Source organism: Salvelinus sp. IW2-2015, linkage group LG33, assembly GCF_002910315.2.
Source record: "Salvelinus sp. IW2-2015 linkage group LG33, ASM291031v2, whole genome shotgun sequence".
Lineage (NCBI taxonomy): Eukaryota > Metazoa > Chordata > Actinopteri > Salmoniformes > Salmonidae > Salvelinus > Salvelinus sp. IW2-2015.
The window spans coordinates 12,667,326-12,694,963 of NC_036872.1; the positions used below are offsets into that span (position 1 = coordinate 12,667,326).

General features: G+C 45.1%; 1 protein-coding gene across 5 annotated transcripts; it reads left to right on the forward strand.

Annotated features, from left to right (window-relative positions):
* Nucleotides 1–1,431: 1,431 nt before the first annotated feature.
* Nucleotides 1,432–24,426, forward strand: LOC111957547 (phosphatidylinositol-3,5-bisphosphate 3-phosphatase MTMR3). 5 transcript variants are annotated; one of them, XM_023978410.2, is made up of 21 exons: nt 1,432–1,628; nt 4,654–4,733; nt 5,063–5,136; nt 6,641–6,730; nt 6,922–7,038; nt 9,035–9,117; nt 9,226–9,392; nt 9,489–9,585; nt 9,874–9,987; nt 10,277–10,497; nt 11,846–11,977; nt 12,183–12,294; nt 12,879–13,074; nt 17,070–17,255; nt 17,537–17,707; nt 18,016–18,161; nt 19,133–20,693; nt 20,952–21,062; nt 21,187–21,275; nt 22,869–22,895; nt 24,036–24,308. In XM_023978410.2, exons 3-21 carry the CDS (start codon nt 5,092–5,094, stop codon nt 24,205–24,207), a joined length of 3,837 nt encoding a protein of 1,278 aa, XP_023834178.1. In that variant the 5' UTR covers nt 1,432–1,628; nt 4,654–4,733; nt 5,063–5,091; the 3' UTR covers nt 24,208–24,308. The 5 variants fall into 5 exon arrangements, with proteins under 5 accessions (XP_023834178.1, XP_070293107.1, XP_023834179.1 ...); XM_070437006.1 differs by having other exon boundaries at nt 9,226–9,585; XM_023978411.2 differs by lacking the exon at nt 22,869–22,895.
* Nucleotides 24,427–27,638: the final 3,212 nt, after the last annotated feature.

Below are 27,638 nucleotides of genomic sequence, written 5' to 3' on the forward strand. Positions count from 1 at the left end.
ATTTACACTGACCCTTATGGATACTTACCTCTTCACATAAACCTCATTTCATTGTTTGAATTTTGCATGCAATTTTATATTGGTCACTTGGAAAGGGAATATACTTTGTTTTGTATTATTGTTCTGGCACATTGACATTGACTCGGCACTTCTCCCTTTTTACACTGGTGAATTCCATGCATGTTGCAATTGGCAGTTTTGGTGACAGACAATGTGGAGGTGTAAACCTTTACCCATTACCCACTGGTTAAATGTTGTTGTAGAGAGTGTGTGAAATTATATTCAACTGACTGAGTTGAGTCTTTGTAGTATTCATGGGACAGGTTTAATATGTGAATAATTTGGGGAATTCTACCCCAAATCCCTAAGTAAAAAGCAGACATTTAGAAATTCGTTTTTGTCAAGCATCATGATTATTCTGCCATTTTTCACTAGACTGTGATTTGATTGACACAGGGCTTTGTTTAAACTGGTAAGGGGAAAAGCAAAGCTTTGCATCTTTTTTAAATTGACCTCTGTCACTAAAAGGTGTAAAGTGCTAGAATACTTGGGTCAGCAAGAATATGATTGTATTAGTGATTTACCGTCTATGAGATTTGGTTTTGATTGGGATTTCAAATGTTGTTTAACAATATGTGCTCTGATGTTCCAAAAGTGAGCTAACAAGAGTAGACCTCTTAAATATCTTAGCCTCTGGCCCCACCTCTCTAGTCAAAAGAAATGTCATAACCTGTTAAAACAGATCATCTCATGTTTCAAGGCATTGGAAGCTGTTAAAGAATGGATACAAATATGCGAAGTGTCTTTCATTCACATATGTATCAAGCCATCATCCAATACATTATTGTATAAGATCCTATGTGTGTTGTGTTTTTTGTTACCACTATCAGGCTTCACAGATTGGTCTCCATTTTGTAAACACACACACACACACCTGATAAGCTAGCTAACATTGCAAATAATAAAGTAACTAGCTTGTTTAACATTGACAATGTGGTCAAACTAGCTACAGTATCTATATTGATAAGGTTGTAATAGTCAAACTCATTTGTTGTAATTTTTGGTTGAAAAGGTAAAAGGTCAGTGGTGAAACGGCAACTCGAGTAACAACATTTTCTCAGAGTTTCCAACTTGTAAATCCGATTTGCAGGATCGTTCTGGGGAAATGTCCCACTGGGAACATAGGAGCTTTCGATAACTCCGATTGCACGTGAACGCTGCAATAAGACAATGAAAATGGGTTATGGCTGGTTTTCTACTATGACACATTCTATATGTAAAGTTTAGACATATGTAAACAAAGATCGTAGAATTAGGTTTAAAAACGTGTACATTTCCCTTGTATTTATTTATTTGTTTACATCCTCGCATGGTTATTTTGCGTGTCCCACCCATATGTAAATAAACGTGATTACGTTGCGTTTACGTCGCGCAGAATATTGGGTTTAAGCAGACACTCTGTGGTTGAAGAATCGCGGAGATGGCGACTTGGCTCTTCTACCGGACGGATTGATAGTGGCCTTGGATATGACTCGTATGTATTTCTTAAAGTGTAGTTTATTGCAAACCCGGTGCACGGATCTTCAATTGAATGATTTGGCATTTCCATTATCATTGCTTTATACATGGTGAGTACGCCGGTTGTCTCCTTGCTTCGGTGTGTTTTGACAGAGGCCTCGGTTTTGGGGTCCGCCCTCCATCTCATAACAACAACAAAAACTGTTCCAGACAGAGAGCTAGCTAGCAATTGCCAGTGCTGACTGAGTAGCTACGATGAGTAACTAACTGTAGGGAAAGACGAAGCAAAGCTGCTTTGTATCCAAACAGCAACACATCAAAATCATAAAGAGACATATCATTATCAAAGCGTAACGTTAGTTAGCTGCTAGCTAGGTTACGTACGTATTGTTTCGATAGAATGTGTTTAACTAGTGCTTAGTTAGCTAACGCGTTAGCTAAGATAGAAAACTGGTGTAAACCGTTTGATACGTTAGGTATGATTGATCAGAGAAAAATATGGCTACTTGTTAACGTGAATTGGCTAGCTAGTACTACAGACTAGTCTGCTAAAATGGTCCGTAGTAAATGTTTACATAGGGTGGTGATGTGCGTCGACGATAGTGACTGACACTGACAGAGAATGCATATTCGGAGTTAAAAAAACAGCTACGTTTATGATTATTCTCGCGAACTAATGTTAACCTTGAGTTGGCTAGTTAGCTAGATAACTATCTAATTATGTTTGTTGAAATGGCTGTTTTTCTACAGCTCTTTCGCCTTATAGTTGAGGCCGTTAGCTACATAGTTTGCACTAACGTTAGTTAGCTAACATTATGCCAGGTGATAGCCTATATATTCCCACTGCCTTGCTAGCTAAAGCTTTGTAAAGAAAACAGTCAAGATAACGTTGCTGATGAACGTTAGCAGTTTATCTGGAAGTTTATGATTGGATTAATTATTACTAATACGTAACCTTTAGTACAAGTATTGGGAAAGTTATAGATCACTCGTGATTCACGCAGCTAAAGCCAGGCTCTTAACTCAGCAATAAATACATTTTATTCGGCTGGATAGATTGGCTTTGAATGTCAGATATATTTTGATAATGAGGACTATGTGTCAGCATTACAGCTAGACTTATTTATGCACATGCAACTCCTCAAACTTCACTTTCCCCAGTAACCTTACACAGATCCTGTCTCTCTTTCCTCATGGTTTTGGTAATTTAGTAGACGCTCTTATCCAGAGTGATTTACAGTAGTGAGTGCATCCATTTTCATATTTGTTAGTACTGGTCACCTGTGGGAACCCACAACCTTGGCGTTACAAGTGCCATGCTCTAACAACTGATCCACGCTGGACCTCTTATCCTCTTCATGTCACAGAGAGTATTCACTGTAAAAGTATTCACTTTGAGAGATGATGGTTTAAGTCTTTGGTTGAGTGCTGCAGGTTCAGATTAGATGCATGGAAGTCACATGACAGGACCAAGGGGCTTAGCCTGCCCTGTGTGACTCTGAACACAGAGCCAGACTGAGCAGAGGCCATGGGTCACGAGCCCGCTGAGGTAAACATGCTCTGCTGGTGTGTGTGTGTCATAGATACGTTTTATCAGTCAGTGCCAGCAGGGAGGAGCAGGGTGCCTCTGGAGCATGCACTGCTACATAGCGCTCAGTAAAGTGACAGAATGACATCCCTTTAGGCTGTACCTCTTCTCAATCTACACTGAACAAATATGTAAACGCAACATGTAAAGTGTTGGTCCCATGTTTCATGAGCTGAAATAAAAGATCACAGAAATCTTCCAGATGCACAAAGTTTATTCATCTCAAATGTTGTGCACAAATGTGTTTACATTCATGTTAGTGAGTGTTTTATCCTTTGTCAAGATAATCCATCCCTGACAGGGGTGGCAGGTAGCCTAGTGGTTACAGCGTTGGACTAGTAACCGAAATTACTAGGGGTAGCTGAGGAATATTTCTGTCTGCCCTTTTGTGGGTGAAAATTCATTTTGATTGTCCGGGCATGGCTCCCCAGTGGCCGGGCATGGCTCCCCAGTGGCCGGGCATGGCTCCCCAGTGGCCGGGCATGGCTCCCCAGTGGCCGGGCATGGCTCCCCAGTGGCTGGGCCTAGGCCCACCCATGGCTGCTCCCCCACCCAGTCATGTAAAATCCATAGATTAGGACCTCGTTTATTTATTTCAATTGATTTCCTTATATGAACTGTAACTCAAAAAAATCGTAGAAATTCTTGCATGTTGCGTTTATATTTTTGTTCAGTAAAGTAGGTTCAGGTTCTACGCTTCAGAAAGGGTGCACTGGGAATTTTGTCTAGTCACTGCTAGACAGGTCAAACTCAATGGCATGCTCCAGAGGGGGTGTGTGTGTGATCCTGAACCTGTCAATCAACTGTCTTCCCTTGATCAGGTTTCGGTCTGACATTTACAAGCATTTTGTGGGCCTGCAGGCAGGTTGCATATCTTGAACAGAGATGAGACAATGAAGGTGCAATGTAAAATAATGTGAAATTGCTCTGTTGTACAAAGAGCGGAGATGGATTTCTGTTTCACAGCTGGTTCTGACACCATGCTCTTATGGTTGGTGTGTTGGTTTGGGACCTTGTAGTATTTGACCTGGTCTTCAGCCAAGACCTACAGCACCATCTGGGAGTTTTTACGTTCCTATTTGAAGTTAAAGATGACATGAACAGGTCTCTGGGCAAAATATGTATTTTTTTTATTTACATTAACCAAATGCTTTATGACTAAACCTAAATATGAAATGTTTGGCAGTCTTATTTTTGTCATGCTCTGTGCATGAACTATAGCACAGTTTATGTATTGTAATTTGAATGAGTCTCACTGTACCATTGATGGTCGTGTTGATTGATGAGCATAGTAAACTGTGGCTAAAGTGTACTGCCTAAATTTCGTCTTTCCATTCCACAAATGTTTGTGGTGTCTCACCTACTTACAGTCTACTATAACCACCAGCACAGCTATGTTTACCAGGGAATGAAAGGGTCTATTGTAGATTGAATGTTCCAGTGAAAAGTAAGCTGTTTGCAATGTTTAGAAGAGTTAGCAAGTTTTATTATTATTTACCATTTTATTCAGTCCTATAACTCATTTGATATACTCTCTTTTCCTTCAGAATTCAATGTCTTCACTCTAAGTCACATTTTCACAACGGGATCATCAGGATAGCACCTCATCTGTTGCTAGTTCTCTTTGGTAAGTTGTAAAACCGGTGCACACCACAGTACTCACTACGCAATTTGTTGAGCTTCCTATCATTTTTAAGTGACATTGAAAATAACATTCTGGTCTGTATGAAATGTTCCACATGTGACACAGAATGTCTGTTTGTGTGCCCTACCCTCCAAATCCAGCTACTGCCGGGTATTACTCTCATCCATGTGGTCACTGGAATAAGATGCACGTTAAATGAAAAGACTGGGTTCCAGTTGTGAGGAGAAATCAAATGAGATTGTTTTGTTATGTAAGATGAAGTATTAAAGCATTAACAGCACTTTTCTTTCCCTGTCTTCCACTGTTTACAGACTGAGATTTGGGGTCAAGTGAGGAAGGCATGTGTTCCTTGTCCAGTGACCCACACTCCTTCACAGGGGCCATGGTAAAGTGCATCCTGATCATGGCTGTTTTCTGTCTACCAGTACAGAATAGCTGCTGTCTGTATAATCGGAACTCTCAATTGATTTTCAGCCTTATTAATCAGCTGTGTTTACTGGTAGCCAGATGGTTGCATCAGAGGCACTGTCAAAGTTTCACCCTGTCTGATGCCTCAGTAGTGAATCTTTTATTTAGACTGGAAGCCTTTGAGGGATATGGAGCAGTATTACACCCTGGTCAGTCATAAAAGAGTGTGTCTGGTGGTATGTATGTGTGTCTCTGACCGGGTGTATGTGTGTGTTACCGTATGTGTGTCTCTGACCGGGTGTATGTGTGTGTTACCGTATGTGTCTCTGACCAGGTGTGTGTATGTGTGCCAGCATTGACATTAAGAGTAGCCCTATAGCGCGGGGCAAGTGATTTGCCCGAAGGTCAAGTGCCTTTCAGACTTTACTGTCAATCGCTGATGTGTATGTGTGTCTCTGCCTGTGTGTGTCTGTTATGCGTTCCTGTGCCTGCCCCCTGGCTGGCCCCTGCAAAGTGTTACCCCAGCCGTGCAGAAAGGACACTCTGTCAGCTTGGCTCCCAGACAGCGGTCAGTTGGTGGGGCTGAGGTAGCAGCCTGCCCCTGTCATGTCTGTGGACCGGACCACCCTAATCTCTCTTTGTCCCTGGCACTAGTGCCATCATGCTGTCACTGGACTCATAGACGATCCTAACCGCTCAGGGCTCCAGGGTGCGGCTGACGAAGCATAGAGCACAGCCTTCTACTATAGCCCCCCGTGTTAGAAGGAAAAATGTATTTTTTTTGCCAATTTGGTCCCTGAATAAAAATAATTGAACTGATTCTGTGTTCATGCCACACATTCCCATCAAATAAATCCTCTGTCGGTTTCTAAGATATGCTGATCTTCTATTGGGCAGTAGGTATGCAACATCTAAGAGCTCCTCACTGTAGCATGGAAGGGGACAGAACGTTTGCAAATGGATACCAGTTGAATGGATCTAGACACCCAAATTCAATTTGGACCTTGACTGTTTTTAAACACACTTGGTTGTAAATAGATGACTTATGATATTTTCTACTTGGCGAAGTGTGCTCTGTAGCCGGTGTCTGTTTCTGGCTCAGAACTGGATTGCACAGACCCGCTTTAGTGTCATGCCAGGCTGTCAGCCAGAGGTGAGGCACTCTTAGCAGTGGACTTGTGTGTGTGGAGAATTGAGAGATTGCACAGGGATGATTCAAGACAACACACCTATTGAGAGTTTGTTTTAGCATCAACACTATATCTTCATTTGGCTTCATCATTGGCTATTTGAAATCCTATTCAGTGAAGTTACTGTTAGAGGTAAGAAAACTGAGGTTAAATCTGGGAGTGGTTGGAGAATGGCTACAGTTGAAGGTGCTTGTAACCAGTGAATGGGGATAGTAGTGGACTATTGAGTTCTTTTACAAGACATGGGTAATGATATTCCACATCATCAACTACACATGTTCTGATTGGCAGGAGGAGGAGGGGCAGGAGAGCATGGAATGTATCCAGGCCAATCAGATCTTCCCCAGGAAGCCCCCAGTCCTGGAGGAGGAGAGCCTGCAGGTGAGAACACTAATTGTCTGGGCTGGTTAGCACAATGACAAGTCATGCCAGTTATCACAAAGTCATTGCTATACGTGTGTCAAGTATGTGTAATGGTCATGTCTGCACATACGTGTGTGTTTTTATATGGCACCTCCTTTTCAAGTGATACACTTCTGTGCCCTTTGATATCTTCCCTCCCATGGTGGCAGGTGCCCTTTCCCGAGCTGCATGGCGAGTTCACAGAGTACGTGGGTAGAGCGGAGGATGCCATCATCGCCATGTCCAGATACCGCCTCCACATCAAATTCAAAGAGTCCATCGTCAACGTAAGTACTGCTGACTAAGTGAAGGCTAGGGAGTTGGAAAGCACACAGTTTAATTTCACAGTGTCTGAAGCAACTCTACAGCTGGCCAGGACAGTGACACCCTATTGTCTCCAATCTGTCTGTGTATCGAGACTTTTTCTGAATGGAGACTGCGTGCTGGGGCCAGTGACAGTATGCCACTACTGTTGTGGTGGCCAGGCAGATTGTCTGGAGAGGGCATTTAGATGGACTTGGTGATAGATAGTCATTGGCAGCGGTGCCGCATGACTGTTCTCAGCAGGTCTGCTTTTGCACTCGGTCCTTTGCTTTTCTCTTTCCACTTGCCGTTGCCATGGTTGCGACAATCCCGTCAGTGATGCACAACACATTCACCCTCTCCCCCTTTTGCCATGTTGGCTATATAGAGATTGTATTTGTTACCAATGTGTGGTGATTTTGAAATTAACATATCATTACACTGGTTTTATGGACAATTCCCTCCATTTACTAACAAATGACACTGCTTTACTTCCTCTCACCATCCTGACATGGTACAGTAATAGTACCATAGTAATAGTGCAATAGTACCGTAGTACTGTAATAATAGTAATAAACAGCCTTGCTGTACAGTTGTGCAGGTTCTGCTCCTTTTGGATCAGCATGATACAGTGTATGGTATGCAAAACATGTAGGCCTATGTCACACATAATCTATTTGTGTTCCAGTCACATCCACACTAACAGTGTACTGATCTGCACTAGAATGTTACAGTTCTTACCACGCAGGCGACCTATTTGGTTTTATGCCATTGTTGCGGTCAGTCAATCATGTGTTTATATTGTAGTTAACTGTCACTGTGTTCCATGCAACAGAGTGCGTGTTCTCTTCACACACATTTGGATAGGATGGTAAAGCGCTGGTGTCACATGGCTGTGGTTCATCGCTCACAAATCTGCCAGTGGGGGCGGGAGGCGCAAAGAATGGAGCGAGAGAACTCAGTGAGGCAGGCCGTTGATTTCATTGTGTGGCCCAGATTGGAGCTGTAGATTACAAAGCAGGAATTAAAACAGAGCTGCGGGATGTGAGACTAAGGAATCTGTGAACAGTCAACAGCCTCAACAGAGACACAGCTTTAATTCAGTTTCTCTTTTCTCCTGTTTTGAACTACAGAGTGAGAGTTGTGAGGTGTCAGTAAGTGCCTACCCAGCAGCCCCTGCATGCACAGTGTGGTGCCCAGACTGGGCTGGATGACATCATGGCGATTGTGTGTGTTAACCCGTTGCATGGCATTGGAATGTGTTGGAGTTGTGACACAGCATCAGCTTCACTCCCACTCTCAGAGCCACTACAGAAAATAAAATGGGCTTTGGGTGAAACTTTTAGTAAAAGTATACATTTTTCTTTATAGAATCTCCATATTCAAAATCTGCTCACAAACATCTTGTTCAAAACATGAATTCAAGTAATGTCGTTTTGACGGTATTTGCCTAGATCAGATGAGGGTATTTAATAGACAGTGTGGGGAAATTTACTCCACTAGGATCCAGCAGTTTTACATAGTGGAAGAACATCAAATCAGAAGGCGGTACTCGAGGAGATGTGAAAATGACATAACCGTCGCCTGGAAAATACAGTTTGACGATTAATGCCGCTGGCTTACGTTTGCAGCTGTAGGTGTGAAGGTGCAGCATGTGCTCAGATGGATTTCATGGTGACAGCGGTGTAGCCAATAGCACTTCTGGCATGATCGGCATTATCACAGTTGACACAACACTAACTAGTCTACTACCTGGCATTGAATTTAGACATTTTGTGGGTGGTGGTGCTGCACAAGCATGTGATTGTGAGTTCTGCTAACTTATTTTAGGATGGCCCCTTGTTCTGATGTTGAGCACATCTAGGCCTAGACCCTGAAGTTAGCTTATTTGTGTGAGCGGGGAGAAAAAAATTCAGCCTGCTGGTTTGGAGATTGTGTGACTGTGCTGTTCCTGTGTCTGTGTGCTTATTCTCTCACCAGGTCCCTCTGCAGCTCATAGAGACTGTGGAGTGTCGTGACATGTTCCAGCTCCATGTCACCTGCAAGGACTGTAAGGTCGTCAGGTAAGACCACTGAAACGATGCATGCGCGTTGCAAACTCTATTTATTAATTTTTTTCCTCTCTCAAACGATCTTGGTTTAGGTCTATGATTGTGTTGCTTGTCTCCCAGGTGTCAGTTCTCTACATTGGAGCAGTGTCAGGTGTGGCTGAAGCGGCTGAGCGCTGCGGTCCGCCCTCCGTCTCTCCTGGAGGACCTCTTCTCCTTCGCCTTCCATGCCTGGTGTGTGGGCGTGTACGCCGGGGAGAAGGAGCAGCAGGGGGAGCTGTGCAGGCCAGGTACGCTGGCGGTGACACCGGTGTCCTCGGACCTCTACTCAATTGGTGACAGACATAAGTCCTCACATCTCCTCTGTGTCCCTGTGTGCCCATTAGGAGAGCATGTGACCTCCTGGTTCAAGAACGAGGTGGAGAGGATGGGCTTTGACACTCAAAACGCCTGGAGGATATCCGACATCAACAGCAAGTTCAGGTATGCGCAGCCAACCGCCCCCTGACAGCCTGCATCCTACAGGGCTGATCTGATTACCAGGCCTCCCAGGGTAGTGCCATGATAACCGTCTGCTGTCCGTCTGCTGCACACACTACTCTGTGTGTGATACAGAGGCTGGTTGTGCTGTTGTCCTCCACTGATAATCAGCCTCATGTAGATAAGGGCCTAGCCCGGGATTAGGTGTCTGGTGATAGGGGCTTATTAGAGGCATCACACAGCTTGTGCTCCTGCTCTAACCCCTGTCCCTCTCTCCTCTGGCATTGACAGACTGTGCTCTAGCTATCCGCAGCAGCTCCTGGTGCCAGCCTGGATCACAGACAAGGAGCTGGAGAACGTGGCAGCCTTCCGCTCCTGGAAGAGGTTCCCGGCTGTGGTGTTCAGGTGGGTCTGTTGGTCTTTGTAGTGAGGAAGAACGGGGTTATGTTATCTGTGAATACAATGCAAAGCAAGGACTACTCCTTTCACCTTGAGGTTTATTGCATGAGTAAGGGGGATTCTATCTTTGCAAAAGTATTTTTTGGGGGGGACCCATTCCTCTCTCAGGAGACAGTGTTATTGACTCTGGAGGCCAAATGGATCAGCGTTGCTCCATGTTGTTTTTTCACACAGTGCATTTTTTCCCCCTCCGTTATTTGTCTCCTGACTGTCCCATGCCTCTCCTTTCCTCCAGGCACCAGAGCACGGGGGCTGTGATCGCCCGCTGCGGCCAGCCGGAGGTCAGCTGGTGGGGCTGGAGGAATGCAGATGACGAGCACCTGGTCCAGTCCATCGCCAAGGCCTGTGCTGTAGATGGCAGCTCCCGTAAACACCTGGACATCGGATCCTACACCAACGGAACCAACGGAACCAATGAAATCAATGGCACCAATGACCTCGTCGACACAGACTTCGGTCAGTCCTTAACCTGTCTAGGACTGGCTCGCCAATAAAATTGCAGGGCGCGAAATACAAATCTCATAAATCAAATTTCTCAAACATATAAGTATTAAGCACCATTTTAAAGATAACATTTTCGTTAATCCAGCCACAGTGTCTGATAAAAAATAAAATTAAAATTAAAAAATGCTTTACAGCAAAAGCTCCACAAATGATTTTGTTAGGTCACCACCATGTCACAGATAAACCTAGCCATTTTTCCCACCAAAGAGGAGTCACAAAAAGCACAAATAGAGAGAAAATTAATCACTAACCTTTGATCTTCATCAGATGACACTCATAGGACTTCATGTTACACAATATGTATGTTTTGTTCGGTGAAGTTCATATTTTTATCAAAAAATCGTATTTTACATTGGCGTGTTAGATTCAGTAGTTCTAAAACATGCAGTGATATTGCAGAGAGCCACATGAATTCACAGGAATACTCATAATAAATGTTGATAAATACAGCTATTATACATGAAACTTTAGATACACTTCTCCTTAATCCAACCGCTGTGTCAGATTTCAAAAGAACTTTACGGAAAAAGCATAATCTGAGAACGGCGCTCAGAGCCCAAACCAGCCAGAGAAATAACCGCCATGTTGGGTAGTCAACATTATTCATAAATAGTATAATAAATATTCACTTACCTTTGATGATCTTCATCAGAATGCACTCCCAGGAGTCGCAGTTCCACAATAAATGCTTGTCCAATAGCTTCTTTTGTTAGGGCGTTTTAGTAAACAATCCAAAAGCGCCATCTGGTCCATTTGGACGAAACGTTCAAAAAAATATATTACAGGTCGAAGAAACTTGTCAAACTAAGTATAGAATCAATCTTTAGGATGTTTGTCATAACTGTTCAATATTGTTCCAACCGGAGAATTCTATTGTCTGTAGAAAAGCACTGGAACGAGAGCAACCTCTCAAGTGAAAGCGCGTGACTGAGAACGAGGCTGTAGGCAGACCCCTTAGTAAAGCATCTCTCATCCGGCCCCCCTTCACATGAGCAGCCTGAAACCACGTTCTAAAAACGGTTGACATCTAGTGGAAGCCTTAGGAAGTGAGAAAAATACCCATATCCCAAAGTGTATTCGATTGGGGCGAGTTCAAAAACTACAAACCTCAGATTTTCCACTTCCTGTTTGGATTTTTTTCTCATCTTTTTGCCTGCCATATTCAGCGCAGATTCACTGTCATGTGGAGTGTTTGATTTATGTTCAATCAGATTTATATCACTTTTTTTTATGTCATTTGATAATACTGACTGTTATAAGCTATGCAGAAAATGTAATTTGTTGTCTCTTTGTTTGTCAGAATCGTCCCTGACGAACAGCTCGGAGGTGGAGACGCTGGCCATCCAGCCACAAAAGCTGTTGATCCTGGATGCCAGGTCCTATGCAGCCGCTGTGGCCAACAGAGCCAAGGGAGGGGGCTGTGAATGTCCAGGTAAGACGGCTCATTTCTGAGCCAGTGGCTTCAGTAGACTGCGGTCGATGGGTTTGCATGGAAGCAGGTTATTGTCAACTTAATGCCAACAGAACAACTGTCCTAACTCACTATCCTCACTATTTTCTGCACTAAAGTATTTGTTTTGGTAGTAATGATGTTATTTAACCATAAACTGACTCTCACCATGTCCTCCTCCATAAAGAGTACTACCCCAACTGTGAGGTGGTGTTCATGGGCATGGCTAACATCCACTCCATCCGCAAGAGTTTCCAGTCCCTGCGCTTCCTCTGCACCCAGATGCCCGACCCGGCCAAGTGAGTTCTGCCTCTAGCACTGCAGTGGAGCTCCGTTCAGATTGGGCTCACAATCCAAGATGTATTACACAAGCAGCAATCCCTACCCCACTCCAGTTTGTTGTCATGGTGGCAGAGTAACTGTAGTAACTCCAGCTGTGTTTTGGCCTAGGCCACACATCTGGCTTTGGTTTAGGAAGCTGGCCCAGCCCCAAAGTAAACGATCTCTTTCCATCTGAACTCAGAGATTCCACCCGCCGTTTAGTAATTGAATCACAATGATTCCCTTGAAGCAAGAGCACACTGTTGAAACTACTCAGACAAGACAATGGCCAAAGTTTTTCATAACTATAACAGAATTCAGACATATTAAAGATGCATATTTTTCATTTGGGACAGCTTGAAAACACCCTGTTTTGTTTGTATAACAGCCTCTTTACTCATTACATTTGGATAAGGTCCTTAGTTTATCTTTACCTAAGCTTTACCTAAGATGGGCAGTGGTGTTTATAAGTTAGTACTTGGTGGGACTGAGTGTATGTGAGTGATTTGTGTACACTACAGTGAAGCTGTGTATTCAGGAGATGATGCCATTCTTTCTGTAGCTGGCTGTCTGCTCTGGAGAGCACCAAGTGGCTGCAGCACCTGTCTCTGCTGCTGAAGGCGGCCCTGCTGGTGGTGAACGCTGTGGACCGCGACCACAGGCCCGTTTTGGTGCACTGCTCTGACGGATGGGACCGCACACCCCAGATCGCCGCCCTGTCCAAGCTGCTGCTGGACCCATACTACCGCACCATCGAGGTATGCTGGCTGGGGTGATCATTGGGCCCTGTTGCTCGATGTGAATAGGATCATTTTAGGTTGATTAATAATTTGACCAGGGGTCTGACATCTTATCTCACCACTAGTGATGAGATGGGGGTGCATATTGCATTGGAGCTTCTCAAAGTTATCAGGTGGCGTGGTCGACGGTGCGCACCTCATCTCTGCTGTCACATCCAACCTGGTTTGATATTTGTTTTTAATGCAGACGAGAGCATTGAATCCAGTTTGACAGATATGAGCTGGTGAAGGTTACCATGAGTTTTACGGTGCTTTCAAGACAACTGGGAACTTAAATACGAGGTCTAATAATGGCGTCAGTGATCTTCAGGTTGGATAGTTGGACCTCTTTCTAGAGGCCCGAGTTCCCGAGTTGGAATTCTGAGTTTCAAAACTCAGAACTCTTTTTCGGCTGGGAACTCTTTTTTTTGAGGGAGTTCCCAGCTGTTTTGAATGCGACATTAATGCTCAGTGGGAGACTGCAGGGTATTCCCTTTGAGTCAGGAACCAAAACTAATCCGTAGCGACCAGTGAATGCATTCGGTCACATGACAGCTCAATCAGCTGTTTGATTTCACTTGCCGACATGTCAGCTGAGCCAGGATCACAGTCAAACGGATTGGGAAGTAGGTCCCAAAGTGCTCTTCCAAGCCTCTGTGGTGAGCAGTCATCACTCGTGTAGGACACTTATTGGTGCTGTTTTTTGTTAGAAACATGCACAGCTGAGGGAAGGGGGGCATGGTTGACTTTTGAAAGACTCCAATAAGAATTCTTTCCTCTGAATCGACTGACTCATCTGTAGAATGTTTTTGTATTTCCCCTGCATGCTTGCGTTCCGTTTCCCAAGGAGACAGTCTTTTCATTACACAAAGATAAAGTCCTTTTTATTTTATTATATATATATTTTTTTACATCTATTGTGAATGACAACAGTCCTTCTCTCAATGCGAAAAGTCTTTGCAACACTACCCCTTGATAACCACCGAGCCTCTGTGTGAAATAGAACATTGTCATGCTCTGATAGTTTTGCAAACAGGCGTCCGTGCAGTGGATATGTTTTGATGTTTACAATCAAAGTTGCCTATTGCAGTATATCTGAGTTCTGTGCTCAGCTCTTTTGCTGCTAGTTGCTCTCGGCGTATCATACAATGCGTCCATATGGCAGAGGGAGACATTAATAACTAGAGGGCAGAGGCTTGCCTGCCGTCCCACCATTGATGGAGACGCATCTGTGCAAAGCCCACCATTCGATCCCATGGAAACAGTTTTTCGTCAATATACCCGCTCGGCACACTGAACATCCCCTGTGCCGTTTCATAGTCGGGAATTGTGAGACAGAACAATATGTCCTCGTGAATAGCATCCTGCGACATGTACAGTACCAGTCAAAAGTTTGGACACACGTACTCATTCAAGAGTTTCTTTATTTTTTACTCTTTTCTACATTGTAGAATAATAGTGAAGACATCAAAACTATGAAATAACGCATATGGAATCATATAGTAACCAAAAAAGTGTTACACAAATCAAAATATATTTTAAGTTCTTCAAAGTAGCCACCCTTTGCCTTGATGACAGCTTTGCACACACTTGGCATTCTCTCAACCAGCTTCACCTGGAATGCTTTTCCAACAGTCTTGAAGGAGTTCCCACCTATGCTGAGCACTTGGTGGCTGCTTTTCCTTCTCTTTGCGGTCCAACTCATCCCAAACCATCTCAATTGGGTTGAGGTTGGATGATTGTGGAGGCTAGGTCATCTGATGCAGCACTCCATCACTCTCCTTATTGGTCAAATAGACCTTACACAGCCTGGAGGTGTGTTTTGGGTCATTGTCCTGTTAAAATAAATTATAGTCCCACTCAGCGCAAATCAGATGGGATGGCATATCGCTGCAGAATGTTGTGGTAGCCATGCTGGTTGAGTGTGCCTTGAATTCTAAATAAATCACGGCCAGTGTCACCAGCAAAGCAGCCCCACACCATCACAGCTCTTCCTCCATGCTTTACGGTGGGAACCACACATGCGTAGATCATCCGTTCACCTTATAGCGGTATTAATTAGAGAAAGGTAAAGAAGATTTTGTTCGGGCGCCAGGCAGGTATTAACCCTGCCGAAAGAAAAGAATAGTAGAAAGCGCCAGTACCACACCAGTACCCGAACACGACATCACAGAAGAGGAGCTGCATAGAGTGTAGCCTGGTGACCAGATAGCCAGTGGAGAGAAAAAGATAACACATCACATCACAGTCCTTCCAAATTCTTGGTAACCCCACCAAACATACCCCCATAAACAATAATGGCAGAGCACAATAAACAGCAACTTCATACAATAACAAATGAACCCAGTCATCACACAGAGGATTTGCAATAGTTGTATTTCTTCTGGGAAGGAGTGCAGAGGGTATTGAAATGTGTGGTGTTCATATACAACTAGTCCAGCTCCAATGAAACTTCAAATACTTAGGAAATAGAGTCGGTTGCAGTGTAAAGCACTGAACATAGCGTGAAGAGAAAGAGAGAAAGGGAACAAGAGAGGGCTTAGCTGTGGTCTTGAGGTTGCAGGTATCCGGTCTGACTTTCCGATGGTATGTTGGGTTGTAGTTGAACGCTTCGCAACAAATGTGCTACTAATCCATTTGATCCATAACCATCGCGGTCCCAAATGAGAACAACCACGTGTGAGCGATCACACCGAGGATTGATCCAAACACTATACAACCACATACGCTGAAGACAAACAAAAAAACCCTCTGCAGCATAGCACACAACAAAAACTGTCGCGCCAATCAATAGCTCCTTCCCAATAGAGCTTAACGAGCTCTTTTATCTCCTCCTTCCTACTGCTCATGCGCTCTTAAAGTGGCAGTGCACTTAAGTGCAGGATTTCGCCACAACCTACTCTGCGTCTCACAAAGACACGGCGGTTAGAAACAAAAATCTCAAATTTGGACTCCTCAGACCAAAGGACAGATTTCCCCCGGTTTAATGGCCATTGCTCGTGTTTCTTGGCCCAAGCAAGTCTCTTCTTATTGGTGTCCTCTGGTAGTGGTTTCTTTGCAGCAATTTGACCATGAAGGCCTGCTTTCACGCAGTCTCCTCTGAACAGTTGATGTTGAGATGTCTGTTACTTGAACTCTGAAGCATTTATTTGGGCTGCAATTTCTGAGACTGGTAACTCTAATCAACTTATCATCTGCAGCAGAGTTAACTCGGGATCTTCCTTGGCCAGTTTCATCATAACGCTTGATGGTTTTTGTGACTGCACTCGAAACTTTCAATGTTCTTAATTTTTTTTGATTGACTGACCTTCATGTCTTAAGAGAAATGACAGTCCATCATTACTTTATCTTATTCAGCTATTTTTGCCATAATATGGACTTGGTATTTTACCGTAAGTTTTTTGGTTATGTCATGATTCCATATGTTAGCCATTCACCGTGGGAATGATTCAAGTGCAACAGTGAAGTGCGTCCTTTTCCTATGATCTAAGGGAACTTTCTGGTTTCATTTTCTTTTTAGATTTTAAGTTAGATTTTTAAGGTTAACCACATTACAAGGTTTTTGAGATGCAAAGATGATGTTATATCTTTTATTTGTATATTAAAAAACATGCACTGGCGCACACCCAGAATAATAGTTTGTGTGGAGGTGCTGACACAGTGAAGGCACAGTGATGCCGAAACGTTGGTAAATACCATTCAATTGCTGGGAGTTTATACATGGAGTGTGCGACTTTCTTTGTTTTGATATGTTTATAGTCTTCTTTTTTTTTGTATATAACATTTTTCTCACAAGATTTTGGAAATTCTCCTGCGACCCCATTTTCATATCAGGCGACCCCACATAGTTTGTGAACCGCTGAATTAGACATAAACAGAGGCACATTTACATGGCTGTCTGAAATTCATATTTGCTTGTATTGTCCTATTTCAATTAAAATGCACATCTAACTGTTGACATATTCTCTCTACAGGGTTTCCAGGTGCTGGTGGAGACTGAGTGGCTGGACTTTGGTCATAAGTTTGCTGACCGCTGTGGCCACGGGGAGAATTCGGAGGATCTGAACGAGCGCTGCCCAGTGTTCCTGCAGTGGCTGGACTGTGTGCACCAGCTGCAGAGGCAGTTCCCATGCTCCTTTGAGTTCAATGAGGCTTTCCTGGTGAGGAGGACCACCATAGACCTGAATAGAATGGAATCAAACTCACTTAGTCATTTAGAATCTGAGAGTTGGATGCAACTCAAATGTTTATATTTGGAGTAGTGTGAATTACAGTCATTTATTGGAGTGAGTTACTGTTTTATTTACGGCTGTGAGACCGGGATCTGTAATTACCATGGAGAGTGCTGTAATATTTTAGGCTCAGAGATGCATAACATTTTTACTTTCACTATCATGATCATACCTGGGATTTGAGCATGCTCCTACATGTGTGTGTGCAGGTGAAAATGGTGCAGCACTCCTACTCCTGTCTGTTTGGCACCTTCCTGTGCAACAGTGGGAAGGAGAGGGAGGACAGGCGCGTTCGGGAGAGGACTTGCTCCGTGTGGTCACTGCTGCGACCAGCCAACCGCGTCTTGAGGAACATGCTCTACTCCTCCCACTCCGAGACTGTATGTCTGATCTCTGTTTGCTCACCCCTTTTTATATTGGAACATTCCTACACTCCATGCCTCAGATACAATGGGGGGACTTTTAGGGAACACCCTGGAGTGCTATAACTTATGATATTTGTCTACTTAAAATGTTCACGGTCCTAGACCTAAGCACTGTCATTTTATCTATTTAAAACTGTTTTTGTGGCCACTTTGTTGCCGTTGTACTTTTTTTGCCTTGCTTGCTCAAGTGTGAATATTTTTTTCTGTCACATATATTTATTTACATGCCCCTTCTATATCTAAAGTTGTGGCTGTTGTTGTAGGTGCTCCACCCTGTGTGTCACGTGCGTAACCTGTTGCTGTGGACGGCAGTCTACCTGCCCAGCTCCTCCCCCACCACCCCCTCTGATGAGTCGTGTGCACCGTATCCTGTGCCAGGTGCCAACACAGAAGACACGCCCCTGGGCAGGTGAGCCTGCCACTCGGCCATTTCCTCCCTGATGTAAGATAGACCCAGGTTGAGTGCCCCATAGCATAACCTGCTCAGCTGGTCTAACTGCTTTTGACTCGCACAATGATTGGTCTGGGAGATGCACCGAGTTTTGTCCTCTGCTTATTTTATCTCTCTTGATTTTGTCAGTGTCAGTTAATCCTCTAAATTCTAAGCCCTGTCTAATTTGGGGGGGGGGGGGGGGGGGGGGGGGGGTTATTGTTTTAAGATGGTCATACCAAGGGTCATTTAGCTATTTGATTTAGAATTTTTAGACCCCTTTTAAGGGATAAAGAAAAATATTTGAAACATTGAATTTGGCGTTACTGCTATTAGCCAATAGAGACGCGTTGAATAATATTAATAATAGTCATATTAGTTTGTAGGCCAAACCTTTCGGACACTACAGACGTTCTCGTGAGAAGACCGATTTTCGGAACGTCTCGTGGTCTGACAAACACTGCTCTAGCTCTGCCACCTTTCACAGCAGATGTGGAAGGGTGATATCGGCGGGGCCGCAGAAATTGTAGGCTAAGGTTTAAGGCTGTTTACAACATACCACAAAGTGTTTTGTTTTTGTGACCATTGTTATCGACGATAACTGGTGAGGATGTGGTTCAAAAACAATGCTGGATACCTTCCATATTTTATTTTCTGTGCAAGCTTAACTGTCTAGTTTTCCCTTGATTAATGGCTCATGGGGATATCGCTTAATTACAATGCTAATCTTACATCATCTTCTCAATCACTTGAGCTATGCTTCGCTCCATATTTTCCCATTTGTGGACATACTTGTCTTAATCCTGAACACACTGTAGTGATTAGTTGATTATATACCCAACCTCAGCTTCAATCATGAGGCCTCAAAGACACTGAGCCATTGTTTAGGGATGAAGTGCTGTTTTTTCCCACATGCTAATCAACTCAATTCCTCTTTCCTCCTTCGAAAGACGTCCGAAGACCCGTTCCTTCGATAACTTGCCCAGCGCCTGTGAGCTGGGGAGCTCGCTGGCCCCAAACCGGCGCTCCAGTGACCCGAGCCTGAATGAGAAGTGGCAGGACCACCGGCGCTCTCTGGAGCTCAACATTGCTGTGGGGCCCGACGCAGGGGGAGCTCAGCAACAGGATGGGCGGGCTAACGGCCAGCCTGTAGCAGCAGGGCCTCAGGCAGGCATGGCCGACTCTGAGCTGGAGGACAGCCCTGAAGGCCAGCAGACTGAGCTGAGAGACGGAGCCTCCAAGGGGTCATTAGCAGCAGGAGAAGTGATAGAGCTGTCCATTGAGCTAGCTGTGGCAGAGGGACAGATGGAGAACATTCTCCAGGAGGCAACGAAGGAGGAAGCTGGTGCTGAGGCTCAGCAAGATGCTAACGCTACTGCTGCCGTGGCTGGATCTCTGATCGATGCTAACGCTAATGGGACGGAGAAAGAGGTCAAGGCAAGTGATGCTGAGACTGATAAACAAGCTAACGCCAATGGGGCTGAGACTACTATAACTAATGGTCATCACCCAGGGAATGGCACAGATGAGCCTGAAGAGGAGTCTGGTGTGTCTCCAGCCAGTCTCCCCCTGCCCACTGATGTGTCCACGGATGTTCCAGAGGAGCAGGAGGCCCTAGAGAGGCGGGAGTCAGAGGAGCTGGTGGTGCAGGTTCTGGAGAACTGTACTGCCCAGGAGGAGCCAGAACACAACCCTACCCCCAGCACAGCCCAGCCAGCCCCCGCTGCCCCTAGAACTTTGACCAATGGCTTTGGAGAGAGGACACCAGAGGAGCCAGAGACAGCTGTGTATCTCCTCCCACTAGAGCCTGAGTCCAGCAGACACCACTCAGAGGCCCTGGTGCAGGCAGACACGAGTTCTTCCCTCATGGAGAGTTCCACAGAGACTCTGACTGAAGAGGCCTGCAGCAGGCCAGAGGCCCCAGTGCAGGCACCCATCTGCCCAGGCCCCCAGCCCCGCACTGAAGGCAGGAGCCAACTTTCCTGTCTCAGGAGAGTGAACGGGGAGGCAGAGCCAGAGCAGGGGGCATCCAGGACTTTAAATGGAGGACACAAGCGGCCCTCTGTCAGTGCCTTCCAGTCTTTGAGTGCTGAGCCCAGCAGGGATGGTCTATGTAATGTCGAGAGCTCAGAGGGGGAGCCCTGTGGTGGCCCTCACTGGGCCAAGGTGAATGGGGAGCGGGCCCAACTGAGCCGCCAGGTCTCCCTGGCCTCCTGCAGCTCCCTGACCCTCCATCGCCGGGGCAGCTGCTCCCAGCACCGCTGCCTCCACACCCTACTGGGGCGCCGCGCCGCCACGCCCAGCCCCGAACAGCCGGCCCGCAGTCACCTGGACGACGACGGGCTGACGCTCCACATGGACACCATCCAGCAGCGGCTGAGGCAGATCGAGGCAGGCCACCAGATGGAGGTTGATATGCTGAAGAAGCAGGTGCAGGAGCTGTGGAGCCGCCTTGAGAGCCATCACCACGCAGCGTCCCTCAGGATCAACGGAGACATCGGAGACGAAGTGGTAAGACCCAGGCTCGCCCTGCAGAGAGATGACTTTGCAGTTAATTGCCGTAACAGAGTTGATTTGAGTCAGAATTTTCCCAAACTACTTGATCAGACTGACAACACTGAGGAGTTGTTTTGTTATATTTGTGAGAAGTAGAGGAAACTTTTGAGAATCTAGACATTTGAGAGGAGAACCACCTAATTATGACTATTTTAGTAAGATGTGAAATGACAAAGATGCTGAGTTTTTCTTGTCTCATTCCTTCTCACTCAGACCTCAATGACAGACTCGGAGTGTAACCTGGACGCTAACTGCCTGTCGCGCTGCAGCACGGAGCTCTTCTCTGAGGCTAGCTGGGAGCAGGTGGACAAGAATGACACGGAGGTAAGCTGCCTGGCCGAATTGGATGATACACTAGGGGACGTGTATAAAGAGTGGAAGCTGAGTGATGGAGTATAGTGGCTGTAGAGATGCTAGCTGAGAACTTCAATTTGGCTGCCTGTTGCAGGTGACCCGCTGGTACCCGGACCACTTGGCAGCTCAGTGCTACGGGTGTGAGAGTAGGTTCTGGCTCGCCACCAGGAAGCATCACTGCAGGTAACCAACCACAGGCTCTTATCCATGCTATGGTTTTAACTAGGCCCTGGATGCCCTCAGACGCACTGCTATCACTTCAGAGCTAATGAGACTTGGCTAAGGAGACACTACCTCAGTTCAAGCTTGTTGATTTCAGTTTGTTTTGAGTTTCATGCTTTTGTTCTGTCTGGGTTCTTTTTTGTTTTTCAAATGTGATTTACCTTATGCCCGCAGGCGTCACTGATAAATGACAATGAAAGTTGTCATTCTATCACTACCGTTCTGTTATAGAAGACAAACATTTCGTTTTTTTCCTTCATAGGTCAGATGAATGCATTTCGTCTTTGGTTTTCTCATTTCCTCATTGCTATCCTTTACTTCCTGTTATTACATTTACATTACATTTAAGTCATTTAGCAGACGCTCTTATCCAGAGCGACTTACAAATTGGTGCATTCACCTTATGATATCCAGTGGAACAACCACTTTACAATAGTGCATCTAACTCTTTTRRGGGGGGGGGGGGGGGTTAGAAGGATTACTTTATCCTATCCTAGGTATTCCTTAAAGAGGTGGGGTTTCAGGTGTCTCCGGAAGGTGGTGATTGACTCCGCTGACCTGGCGTCGTGAGGGAGTTTGTTCCACCATTGGGGTGCCAGAGCAGCGAACAGTTTTGACTGGGCTGAGCGGGAACTGTACTTCCTCAGAGGTAGGGAGGCGAGCAGGCCAGAGGTGGATGAACGCAGTGCCCTTGTTTGGGTGTAGGGCCTGATCAGAGCCTGAAGGTACGGAGGTGCCGTTCCCCTCACAGCTCCGTAGGCAAGCACCATGGTCTTGTAACGGATGCGAGCTTCAACTGGAAGCCAGTGGAGAGAGCGGAGGAGCGGGGTGACATGACTGTTATGTGGGGGCAGCTTCAACATGTTGCCACTGCTATTTTGTTGCCGCTCCAGATGCATTTCCACGCTGCTCCAAAAGCCGCATATCAATATGCTTTATCAGTGCTTTTGGCCTACCTCTTTAAAATCATCATTTCATCATCATAGTCGGCAAACTAGTTTACCCGCAACATTTTTGTTCGATAAAATCCTCACAATGCCACATTGTAGCCTGAATACGGTGCAGCTAAGTTTAGTTTTTTCACTGTTAGGCAAACTGGAACTGTGACAAGGTCTTTTGGCTTTGAACCCAGCTGTAAAGGTGACAATATCTTAGTGTATGTGTTATTTGTAACACTGTGTAGGGATGATTGCAGACTTATATGGTGTAATTGAGTGATTATTTGAATGTGATCATTCAAATCAAAGTCATTCAAGACAGACCTTTTCATTCTCTGTGCTACTGGTGTTGTCAAGACCATGGTGAAGGAAAATTGTGGAAAGTTTTTTGAATCAGTGCCAGAATGGGAGTGGCCTATAACAAAGTGTAGAGTTTGTTGGATATGGAACAGGGAAAGTAGGGGTTTTACAGTATCTGTGAGTGTGGTAGGGAGAAATGTAGCCTGTTGTCTGTCCTTGCAGTGTGGACTAGAGAGGGCTTGTGAGTCTGGTCTGAGCCAATCTCTGATGTTTGCAATTGTTCCATTCTCTACCCCCACCCCCCTCTCCTCCACAGTGACAGGGAGCCTGTCCAAGAGGCCTGGTGAGATATGGCTCCGCTGTCCCCTCTCTCCCCACTCATCTACCATCCCTCTAACCCTGCATCGCTCCACCTTTTTGGTTGACTTCATCTTAACCCACCCCAAACTGAATGGCTTTACCCCACTCAGTCTCTTTGTGTTGGCAGTATTCTCTTCAAGAAGCTCAGAGATGGCTCTCGCATGACCCTGATGGTCTGCTCCTTTCTGGTCCTGTTGGACGTATGAGCATGAAGCTAAAGGTGGCTGGCAGATGTCTGAAAAGATGATTTAACAACGCCTGTTTTTCATGGCAGTGGAAGGGGTGCATTTAGTGAGAGTGTGCTGTAGTGGAAGGTTGAGGATTTTAGTCCTTTCACTAATACTTCCACCTGGAAATGTCTAATCGGTGACCTAAGTGTTGATCCTCTAGGCTAAGAAGGTACAGAACAGCAGGAGCATGGTAACCCCCCCCCCCCCCCCCCCCCCCCCCCCCCCCCCCCCACCCTCCCCCCCCCCCCCCCCCCCCCCCCCCCCCCCCAATAGCACCTCATTATTCTGTACCTAGGCCTGTTCACTTCCTGCCACCGTGCTGCCCCCTGCATCTCTCCCCTCAGCATGCTACAGGAGTCCACTGAGTGCTTTAAGACATGTATGTGACAAGGCTGGATATAAATGTTGCAGGGTGATTTTAGTGTGTTTATATATACTCTCGGGACCACTTGGAAAGTAGAATTTCCCCCTATGAAATTCAGCCAGTCAGGTGAATGCTGCCATTGTGGTGTGTGAGAGACAAGCATGTTCTTACTTGTGAAATATATGCATGGTATGAGCTCTGCATTAGTTACCTTATGACTACTTACTTGAAGATAATACATGTATTTAATTATTAAGTTGAGCTGTGTGATTTGCTGACCTGCCCCACAATATTGATCCCTGATGTTAGACTGCCATTGTTCTGTACTGGTATCAATGAGGATACTGTTTCTTATCAGGGTCTCACTGTTACAAGTTATGATGGTTATAAAGATCAGGCACCTTTTATCAAAGGGTCTTACTCTTAAATGATGCTTGGGTTTTTGTCTCATACAGTGGGTATGAGACTGACTAAACAGCCCCTCTGTGAGCGAGACTGAACCTGTGCTGTCTCTGTCTCCACCCTGTAGGAACTGTGGGAATGTATTCTGTGCCAGCTGCTGCGACCAGAAGATCCCTGTGCCAAGCCAGCAGCTGTTTGAGCCCACCCGTGTGTGTAAGACCTGCTATGGCAGCCTCCAGATCAATACAACTCCCAACCCCATGGAGCTGGAGGAACCAATCACAGCCAGCTCCAACTAAGGGGCTGGGCCTGCCAGCCAGCCACTGACACAGCCAGGCACACTGCTGAGAAGCCCAAGGAGCTGCAGAATGTCCCGTGTGTGTGTGTGCTGCAAAATATGGATTTTCATGTATATAGGCCTGCAATGCCGGATGTAGTGGAGGAGGTGAATTAGGTCTTTTTTGTGAGATGCTAAGCACTTTGAATGGTGGTTATGCACAGGAATGAGTAAATGGGCAGACATGGAGGGAGGGGTGTGTGTGACAACACACAGGACTGCTGGTAGTGTTGGTGGAGGGACTGCGATGGAGTGAGGATGGCCTGCCTGGTCCCGCTGGCGAGGGGGGGCACAAGAGAGTCATCTCTGAATGATGCTGCAAAGTCTTTGAGGGCTTGTGTTCATCTGAAACATTTTAAAAAATGTTTTTTTTACCACCACTCACATTTCTCTCTGACGATTAGTTCCATCCTCTAGTAAAAGCTTCAGGAACCTCTTCCAGTGTCCAGAATAGGGCTGGACTGTGATGGCAAGACCTTTCAAAGACATCTGGGGAACACCTGGATGAACTTGGGCAGAATTCTAACTTATGTGTCTGAAGTTGGGACTCTACCCTAAGCAGGGAGAGGATTTGTGAGCCACAGATCTAACAAGTGTTAGCTTGAATGGCATCAAGGTATGAATCCTCACCTAGCTAGTTTCATTTTGCCCTCTCTTGGAATAGGTGCCATAAACCGATAGCAGACAGTGTGGATCAGGGGTCAGCAAGCCTGTTCCTGGAGTGACGCAAATATGGCAGGATTTTGTTCCAACTAGGCACCACGCCTGACCAACTGAGCTAATTGATCAGTTCAATGGTTGCCTAAATTAAACACACCTGGTCTTCCGGGTCGGTTAAATCAAACATGAAGTGCCTGCGGCCCTCCAGGACCAGGGTTACATACTCCTGGTGTCGATAATGTTGACAGCTGGTATTATGACAGACAGCCATTCAGCACTGGCTCTCTCTTACACACGGAGTCCCTGACTGGAAAGAGCATCTGATCTGAATGACAGCACGGTGGCGTTGTCACTTGATATCAAATACATAATACGCTCATGGGTTTTGTCTGCCAGGGAGAGGCTGTGGAAATGAACTCGTTAACTTTGCCTTCATGCCCTTCACTTAAAATTAGGATGAACCCCTCTCCCCCCCCCCCCTAATTTACCCAGCAGGCACTGGGACCATGGTGGTGCTGAAGTGGACATGACATCATGTATCATCCATCACAATCACGGTTTAATAGGAAGTGATGTAATGATTGTCACTAAGAGATGTGCTTCTGTCATGTTTCTGCATCAGTTTCCTCCTGTAATGACAGGAACTCATTTAACAATATGTCCTTGTTAGCAGGAGGGGTGAACTAGTTACCCAACATTGACTGCTTAGTTTACTCTTTTGCTATTTGTTGAACATGAATTTTTATTTTAAGGCTTTCATTAGAGCCATAAATGCATCACAATGTTTCCCTTTGAACATCCTCATAGCCACCCTTGCATCATGTCCTATATAAACCAAGGAAGTGCTGGATAGTACAAGGTGATGAAATGTATAGTACAGCGTCTGTGTGGAACTTCCAGTGACACTAGAGGGTGCACTTCTCCTGGCTGGTTAGCGCAGTCTTCACCAGCTGAAATGAGATGAGTAGCTTGTTTTATCTCCTCAGAGACACCTTACCCTGCCCAGGGGCCATTCAATGACCTCCTCGCAGATACATTTTTGTAAAATAAATGAATAAATAATAAATTAAATAATATATTCACATAAGTATATACCATTAAAGAAACTGTATAGAATCCTTGAGTAGTCGTTCACTAAATTAGTCAGCAAAAGTAGTTTTTTTTCATTTGTAATTTATTTTTGTTGTTTGCAGAAAAAAAGAAGATGGATTTTTTTCAGAGGACATGGTGTTCCTTTTTTTGATGCTGCCGTGGTTCTACCTTTTTTAATGTTATCACTACCTTTTTTCTTTATTTATTGACGTTTCTTTTTTTTTTTTTTTGAATTTGTCTCAAATTTAAACAATTCGATTGCCACAGGATAATCAGTGTTTATCAGTAGTGGAAGGGCCATGAGAAGATGACCCACATCAATAAGAGATGGCCTATACTCTGACACACTGGTGTTCCAAAACAAGCAACATTTACTATACCCCCACTCATATACACACTACCTCTACCATACACAGATCCAGACAAAGTCCACACGTACATGGACACAGAGGTTGTCTCCCTGCGCTCGCAGTAGTTCAGATTTGCTTTTCAGATGTTCATAGTCAGAATAACCTTTTGTTATTAATTTAGTGTTTTACAAGCTATCAGTTGGAACATTAAATGTACAAAACAACCCTAGACTATATCCTGCTCAAGACTGCCAATCATTAATACTGACAATTGTTGTACTAGCAGGACACCTAATTGAGTTGCAGGATTTCAGCAAATTTGGTTATAATTCACTCTATCGGATCAGCCAGCCTATGTGCAAAAGGGCCACTGTATAGTTTGGACAGCCATTTTGTGAACTATTTGAGGGACAAAACTTGGGACTGTTGATTTCTTTCAACGCCCTTTTGAATCGCTTTTAGCATATACGTTTCAATGGCTGAGCTGAGTAGTCCATAGCTTCAGATCTCGAAGCCATGCAGGTCTTTTTGGTTATCATTTCCCAAACTGAGGTTTGACATTGAGGGCTAAATAAGGTCCAAAGTAATGTCTGGCCACTAATTTACTTCTGGCTTCCAGCTGTGTCCCTGCCCCCCTCTGCCATGTTGAGGACGAGGCTAGTATAGGGCCGTTTCACCATCACATGCATGATGGGCACCAAACTTGTCTGTCCAACAATCCATGAATGTGAATGGTAAAAATATTTAAGTGACAATGTTTTTGCGCAGCATTTAAGTTTATCAGAGTATACACTGCCACAGAAATACATCGAACAATAAAGCTGAAAATGAAAGTCTGCTGTTCTAGTCAGTATTATGTTACCCACAGAGGGACTCATGAGGAATGAGCCTGTTTTTGTTTCGGTGCTGTTGTGGGGCATGGCTGGATGTGATGGCAATATGTGGTAGGGGTTGGATTTTTACGCATTGTCTGTCTGGAGGATCCCTCGCTACTCTTTGACCAGTTGGAGTTGTTAGTGATCTTGGTCTTTTGCTTATTACTGTTCACTGCCCATCAAGTAGTTTCCTGGACGACGCATCGCTGCAATGGCACGGTCATCAGGTGTAAATGCAAGTGTGTTTGGGAGCGTGTACGAGATTGTGTGTCTCTGTCGGAGGGAGACTGGTGCCAAGCAGTTTTAACATAGGTCTGTAACAAAGGGATCACTTATGTGCTTTTCTTTTCCACCTTTTCCCTTCTGTTAAACAAGCACTTTCAACCTTCTCATGTTTCTGTCCAAGAAGACTTTAT